General features: G+C 44.4%; 3 protein-coding genes across 5 annotated transcripts; 1 reads left to right on the top strand and 2 right to left on the bottom strand.

The window, feature by feature from the left end:
- Positions 1–2,995: 2,995 nt before the first annotated feature.
- LOC9656025 (NDR1/HIN1-like protein 10) lies at positions 2,996–4,114 on the bottom strand. The gene has a single exon (XM_024661031.1). It carries the CDS (start codon positions 3,850–3,852, stop codon positions 3,115–3,117), a length of 738 nt encoding a protein of 245 aa, XP_024516799.1. The 5' UTR covers positions 3,853–4,114; the 3' UTR covers positions 2,996–3,114.
- Positions 4,115–4,348: 234 nt separating this feature from the next.
- On the top strand, positions 4,349–5,986 carry LOC9657117 (enoyl-CoA hydratase 2, peroxisomal). Of its 3 annotated transcripts, none has more exons than XM_024661105.1 (11): positions 4,349–4,442; positions 4,494–4,516; positions 4,569–4,674; positions 4,729–4,799; positions 4,868–4,940; positions 4,994–5,033; positions 5,092–5,164; positions 5,224–5,392; positions 5,463–5,533; positions 5,584–5,763; positions 5,823–5,986. In XM_024661105.1, exons 1-11 carry the CDS (start codon positions 4,374–4,376, stop codon positions 5,917–5,919), a joined length of 972 nt encoding a protein of 323 aa, XP_024516873.1. In that variant the 5' UTR covers positions 4,349–4,373; the 3' UTR covers positions 5,920–5,986. The 3 variants fall into 3 exon arrangements, with proteins under 3 accessions (XP_024516873.1, XP_002987221.1, XP_024516874.1); XM_002987175.2 differs by having other exon boundaries at positions 5,584–5,766; XM_024661106.1 differs by lacking the exons at positions 4,349–4,442; positions 4,494–4,516 and having other exon boundaries at positions 4,643–4,674; positions 4,729–4,806; positions 5,584–5,766.
- Positions 5,987–6,069: 83 nt separating this feature from the next.
- Positions 6,070–6,660, bottom strand: LOC9657116 (protein D2). The gene has a single exon (XM_024661005.1). The coding sequence runs from the start codon at positions 6,658–6,660 to the stop codon at positions 6,070–6,072; it is 591 nt and encodes a 196-aa protein (XP_024516773.1).
- Positions 6,661–6,749: the final 89 nt, after the last annotated feature.

The following is a 6,749-nucleotide window of genomic DNA, read 5'->3' as shown; positions in this document are numbered from 1 at the left end:
ATATTTCGTGTTTGGTTTGGTTCATATGCTTCTTTGCTGTTTATCAAACTTCTTTGCACAGATCGTTCAGAACTCTCTAGGTACAAGGGTTGTTTACTTGGAGAACACTGGAATTATACTGAGTTGAAGTCTAGGCTCTAGGAATTTTCTAGTGCCAAAAGCCAAAATCTTGTGTGAAAACAATAGAAAACAAAAGATAAAATCAAAGTACTTCCAGGCCTTGATGACCAGTTGCTTCTACTCTTTTCTTCATTCCCATTTAACCTACATTGAAGTGCATGAAGAAAATCAAACTTGGCAAGAAACAGATTTATGCTGTAATTATAGAGAGATACTTCTTTTAAGTTACAACAAGAAAATCCATCCTCAAATTGATCTATGTAGATTTGAGGTGACGAGAAGTTCTCTTAGAGCAATTGAAAAAAACGTACAAATAGATTTTTAACAATCAATACATATTATTAGTTACTCGTGATGATAAAGGTGATTCCACATTTGTACATCTTTTGGTTTGTTTTTGTCCATTGGAGTGCTAAAAAAATAAATGCATACCATTTACATGCCACATAATCATATATATACTACAAGAATTACTGAAATTCCACTTAATTTCGGCTTTGTGTTCGTCTTATGGAGTAAATGAATACTTATCAAACAAAAAACCTCCAAGACATCACAGCCGACATCAAGCATGATGTGAACATGCTTCCCCCATAACATGCAATCTCGATAAAATCAATGCTGAGTTCCTTGTTTGTCCATTTGCGAACTGGCTAAAGCTTTAGCCTAAACATTTATGTATGGAAGAAGGAAAAAAAGGAGCATATAAGCTTATTCAGGCAACAAGATTTTTTCTAAATCCTCCCGTCCAATAATTAGCTCCAAAAGAACAGCTCCAAATCTCCAACTTAAGTCCTATCATGGGATACTTGGGTGCACAATATCCATAAGTTGGCACTACATAGGTTCAAACGTGTGTTTTGCGTGTGATTGGACTCAGCTTTGCAAGACCAATATTTGAAAGCTTGGGATGATATTCTTTTTGAGTAAGATTTGAAATTCCAATAAATAACTGGAGGATTTTCTTTGGCACACAAGTGCTTTAGTCCTTTGGGAGCTCTTGTATTTTCATCTTTGCATTCCAACCCAACAATTCTGGCTAGCACGTCTGCATGTAACGCTTACTTAGTTTTATATGTAGGAAACAATATACAAGCTATGTAAGTGATCTTCTAGGCTCCCAAGCTGCATAAAGCTGCGTACATACGAAGCCTTTAATCGCCATGAGAACAATAACTGATTAATTTGAATTGTGAAGCAAGTTGGTAGTGAGTTAAACACTAAAAGAGATCAATTCTTTTCTGGTCTTGTTGAGTGAAATGCCAAGCATAAGGAAGCCAAGGTGTGTTCTTCTCGAGTTCTTGCAGAGATCTAGATAGAAATATTGTTATGAGTCATTTTGAATACCAATGACTACAGATTTGCAAGATGTGAAAATGCTAATCATCTTGTTTCTCAAATACAAGAGGACTTACAATTGTTGAGGGAGGACATTTCTAGTATCAAGTTCTAGCGATATGAGCTACTCAAGCAAGACAAACAAGCTTGCTTCATGAGAGAACCTCTTGTTGTTTTTCTTTGCTTGCTATTGAGCAAGGCTGCCCCTACTTGGTCGACATGATAGTTGTACGTGGAGTCGAAGAAAAAACTGAATCATGCTATAGTAGGTTGTTGAGTTAGAAACACTAAATCTACTGTGCCACATTTGATTGCTCAATTGGTTCCAAAATTTTTGAGCCTTCTCACAGTTCCTAAGGCAATCCAAGTGCTGCTCTATTCCTCAAACCACGGGCCAAGAGGTGCTACTAATCATGAGTTGCCTCGCACTTCAAATAAAAAAGAATCTAAAATGGAATATAAGGTAAACTTATGTCGTGTCGCAACTTTTAATCCTCGGCAGAGAAGGCCGGCGTCCAGGCCTCGTCTCGAGAGGCTTCGTCGCGCAGGAGCTGGGTGCCTTGAGTTTCCAGCAGGACAGCCTCTCCACCATTCAGAGCGCCTCGTCCAGCATTGAGATGAGCGTTGGACCTGTGGAGGCTCTCGACCATAGATGCGATTAAAGGAATGTATGGAAAACCACGACCTCACCAAAGGATAGCCTTGTCTTTGCTGATCGATAGCGATTGCCTAAACACAATCCCGAGCTAGAAGAAAAATAAAAGTTTGGTAGCGTGCGAGTGACGAGTGACGGGCTTCTCTTTGGCATTACTGGAGAGTAACATGACATAGAGACTCGCTAGCACATAGAAGCAAACCTCCAGGGTCAAGAGCTTGGCAGTTAGTTCGCGGAGCTGCGATTCCTTGCGTGCGATGCGTCTGTTTTGGATTTGGAGTTCGTTTCTTGCCTTTCGCTCCTGTGTGTTTAAAGAGGAAAAAATAAGATCTAAACACATTTTCCTTAGCAGCTAGAGGGCCACAATGAATGTCAATAAGATTGTGCTGACAGTCGAGGAGTATGGCACCTTATACTACATTGCCTAGTTAGTTAATTTCTAGTTGTTGTCGATAAGAGAATAGCTCCATAACCTTGCAACTTGACCAATTATTCCAATGCTTACCTCTGACTAGAATTACTTGAACCTTTATCTTGCAGACAACTACAACTTTATGGATCAAAGAGGAAATATAATCTTTAAGAACTTGTCATTTATTTGTGAAGGTTTCTTGCATGCATGTGAATGCTTGGAATTTTTCTTTTGTTCTCTAATCAGAATAGCATTTGGTTTAAAAACATTTTACACTAAGAAAATTCTAAGGAAAAAATATGTTATAAAATATTCAAAAGTTTATCAAGATAGTAATTGTATTATTAAAGCAAACCAAGCCTTGCTACTACTAAGCAAAACAAATTATTTTCTTTGATTTCTACCAATCTTGATCTTCAAAAATCAAATTATTCCCAGTGGATTTATTTCTTTGATCTTTTCCAAACCTCTCCTAAATTCTGAACTTTATTGAAAAATAAAGGCTAAAAAAGAATTAAACAAATGCAAAAGAATGTTTTTTTTTACGGAAATGAACAAGCGCGAGTATATACTGCAGGGCGTTCTTCCTCTAGAGTCGCACTCTCACCCTGCAATTCCTTTCCAAGAGCCCCGCCCCGTCTGGGCGGACAACAACACTGCAGTGGCTCCTCACCTTGACTCGCGGCGACTTTAGCGCGCCGATCTTGACCCTAGCCTTGACCCTCACGCGAACGTCCAGAGGGACGCGATTCTGGGCGATATCGTTCCTCAAGCTCGTCGCCAGCTCCTGGGTTAGGGGCAGATCCGTGGTGGTGAGATTGCTCCTCAGGAACCTGACATCGCGGTGGCCCTGGTAGAACGGATCGATGGAGCTCTCCCCGACTTGCAATCCCGCGTAGTAGAGGTAGATCGCGACCCGGTCGTAGTAGATCCCGATCCTCCGGTTTGGGTTCTCGGCGCGCACCGTGAAGGAGACGATGGCATCCAGCAGCGGCGGATTGGAATCGGTGGAGATCGTGAACACCGGTGACACGTCCTGGACGTTGTAGCTGGGCGATCGCACGGGGCGGATGACGAGCCAGAAGACGAGCGCGGTGATGCCCAGGAGGATCACGATGATGACGAAGAGGGCGAGCAGCCAGCAGAGACAGCGGCAGAGGCCGCCACAGCAGCGGCGCGATCGCCGCCTTGCCGGCGGGACGTAGGCGGCGGGATGGGGCGGGAAGAGCTGATCGGGGATCTTCTGCTGGTACGCTCCATTGAGACGCTTGGATTCCTCGAGGATCGGGGCGGAGGGCGATGCCGCGGGATGGATTCGATCCGTCATTGCTGCAAGAATTCGATCAATTCCACCCTATTTGCCCACTGATCGATCGAGTGATGGATGATGGATGGAATGCGTGAAGAATCTAACACGAAACTAGCGCTGCGCTAACTAGAACCGATCGATCGCGCGACGAGGGAATCGTGAATATGGGGGAATGGAAGATGAAAGGACGGGAATCACTGTGGTTAAATGCCGACCCCGGAACGAGTGGAGAGAAAAAGAAGGCGCAATTTCGTCAAGGCGCGGGCAAAATGGACTTTGGCGAATTTTAATTTGCGTTAGGTTCCTCTTCCTTTCATAGGAGAAGTTTCTACTTGTTTTAACTCTTTGGCAGTGTGCGGTTACACACGGTGAAAGTACGTGCACGCGCGTTTGCGTTTGACAACGTTTCTCTCACGCGATTAAAAGAAAGATCTAGTGGCTTTCTCATTTACCATCGCTGACTGAGTCAAAATGAGTCAAGACCCGGTCATTTGACTCGCTAGAGCCCTAATTTTTTATCGTGGTCCTGTGTGATAGGCATGGAGGAGCGGCGACAGCCGATACCCCCGATTGTGGCCGAGGAGGTACTCACGCATCGATTTCCAGAGGTATTCCAGCTGAAATTTCACCAGAATTTTGTCTGATCGCGTCCTTGGCAGGATGATCTGAGCTACACCGAGAAGTATGACGAAATCGCGCTTCTTTCTCCTAAATTTCGTTGTTCGTTGGGTCAGGGATGTGGCGCTCTATGCGTTAGGCGTCGGCGCGGCGGCGGTAGATCCGATTGATCCCGTGGAGCTTTCCTATGTCTATCATCCGAATGGCCAGAAGTTTATCAAGGCAAGGGAAGTTTTTTTCTTCTTCTCATTGACAATTAGAGGTTATCATGCGTAGGTTCTTCCCACGTTTTCAGTACTTTTCAATAACAGGCTTGTGGGAACTTTTGGTGATATTCGCGGCCTCAAGTAAGTTGTAAGTTCCATCTCTCGTTTTCATTGACTTTAGCCTGGAAAAAAATGTATATAATTTGCAGCTTTGATCCGAAGCTACTGTTGCACGGTGAACAGTATGTGGAGATTTACAAACCTCTTCCAACGAGTGCACGGGTAAGGTTTCTCCTTTCTCTTTTTTCCTTCATGTCCGAGTGTCTCTATCTCAGGTTCGTAGCAGCAAACGAATTTCGGGTCTTCACGACAAAGGTACGACTGTTTCGTTTTTCATGCGCAAAAATGATAGGCCCGAGCGTCACTTTTCTAGGGAAAGCCGCGTTAATTGAAATGGAACTCTTGCACCGAGACATCGATACCGGGGAACTGCTATGTCTGCAAAGGTGTTGTAGCTTTTGTACAATTGGAGAGTAGGCCTAGCGCTAAGTCAACAATTTTGCAGGACTTTGGCATTTTTACGCGGTGCTGGCGGATTCTCGGCAGGTCCTGGAAGCCCGTTCTCCTTCTCGTCGCGAACATCGTCGCAGTTTCCAGCCATCAGTTTCAATGAGAAAGAATTCGACGCAACTCCTCCAGACTTCGAGTTTGAAGATCAAATCAGGCCGAACCAGGTAACGAGAGATTAATTTTAATTTTTTGTTTTTCCTTTTAGAGCGTAAAAGTTACTCGTCCGTGATGTAGGCGTTACTTTACCGTCTTTCAGGAGACATGAATCCCTTGCATTCGGACCCAAAGTTCGCCGCAGATGCGGGGTAAGCGTTGTTCTTGCGAATGACGTCTGTGACGGGATTTAAAAACACAGCTTCCAGCGTCCCATTCTTCATGGGCTTTGCACGCTTGGCTATGCCGTGCGAGCTATAATTCGGTGCTGCTGCGACGGCGATCCGACGAGAATTGCGACGATCAGCTCCAGGTTCCTGCACCACGTCTATCCGGGCGAAACGCTCGTAACATTGATGAAGAAAGAACAAGGCGAGAGCTCGCAGTAAGCGCCCGCAATCGTTTCTAGACCATCCCCGTAACGCTTGCGTCTTCTTTCAGGATCTCCTTCAAGTGCAAAGTTAAAGAGAGAGGCAAAGTCGTCCTATCCGGGACAGTGTTCTTGAGAAACAACACCATACACCACTCTAAACTGTAATCGTATCTCTTTTCTCTATTTTCGTTCTCTCTTAATTCAAACCTATAATCTCGCCACCTTTATAACATTGGGACGATCTTGTTCTAACAATAGTTGAATCTCTTTTCTCTAGTTTCGAACAACACGCAATGATTCAAAGAAGCCACCTGTTTAACACTGGAACATTCTCGTTCTAAAGTTTAGGGTGAGCTGCGCGACAAAGGAAGTCGTTGCTACTGGGCTGCCAAGGTTGTAAGCGCTTGCGACCGCTTCCCAGTCCTTGACGAATCTATCCGCGAGAGGCGTATTGATCTGCCCTTGCTGCTTATACAGTATAAACTCGTACTTGTGCTGCATGAAATCGTGGGGTGCAGGCCTCATATACTCCTCCAAAATGGTGCCAGCGTCAACCTTTGATCCAGGGATGTTGGCGATCCAATAGTGGACGTACGTGAATTGATCTGCCAATGTAAACATCGACCGCGAAGCTCGCCTATCTATCATCACGATGGAGTAAAGCTGTGCAGGATCAACATCTCCGGGGACCATAACGTTGGGATGAATCGCGGTTTGCGGGCACGTCAAAAGGGTTCCATCGGCGAAGGTATCCTTTCCTGTGTAAGAAACAGCTATAGAGATCGATTTCTCCACTGCTAGAGATCCTGGCGATGGAGATCGTGGTGGAGTAGACGCTAACAATCGCGAAGAAGTAGCTCCTGCAAAGAATATAGCCAAGAAAGCAACTACCACAAGCTTCCTCATTGATCCTTTGTTGTGTTGTGATCGCTTTGATACCTAGATTTATATAGTGATTTACCTTTTAACATAGGGTTTATGTATTCCTTTTTGGC

The sequence above is a fragment of the Selaginella moellendorffii genome, unplaced genomic scaffold (genome assembly GCF_000143415.4).
Source record: "Selaginella moellendorffii unplaced genomic scaffold, v1.0 SELMOscaffold_79, whole genome shotgun sequence".
NCBI classification, from domain to species: domain Eukaryota; kingdom Viridiplantae; phylum Streptophyta; class Lycopodiopsida; order Selaginellales; family Selaginellaceae; genus Selaginella; species Selaginella moellendorffii.
This window is presented reverse-complemented; position numbering and strand designations above follow the sequence as displayed.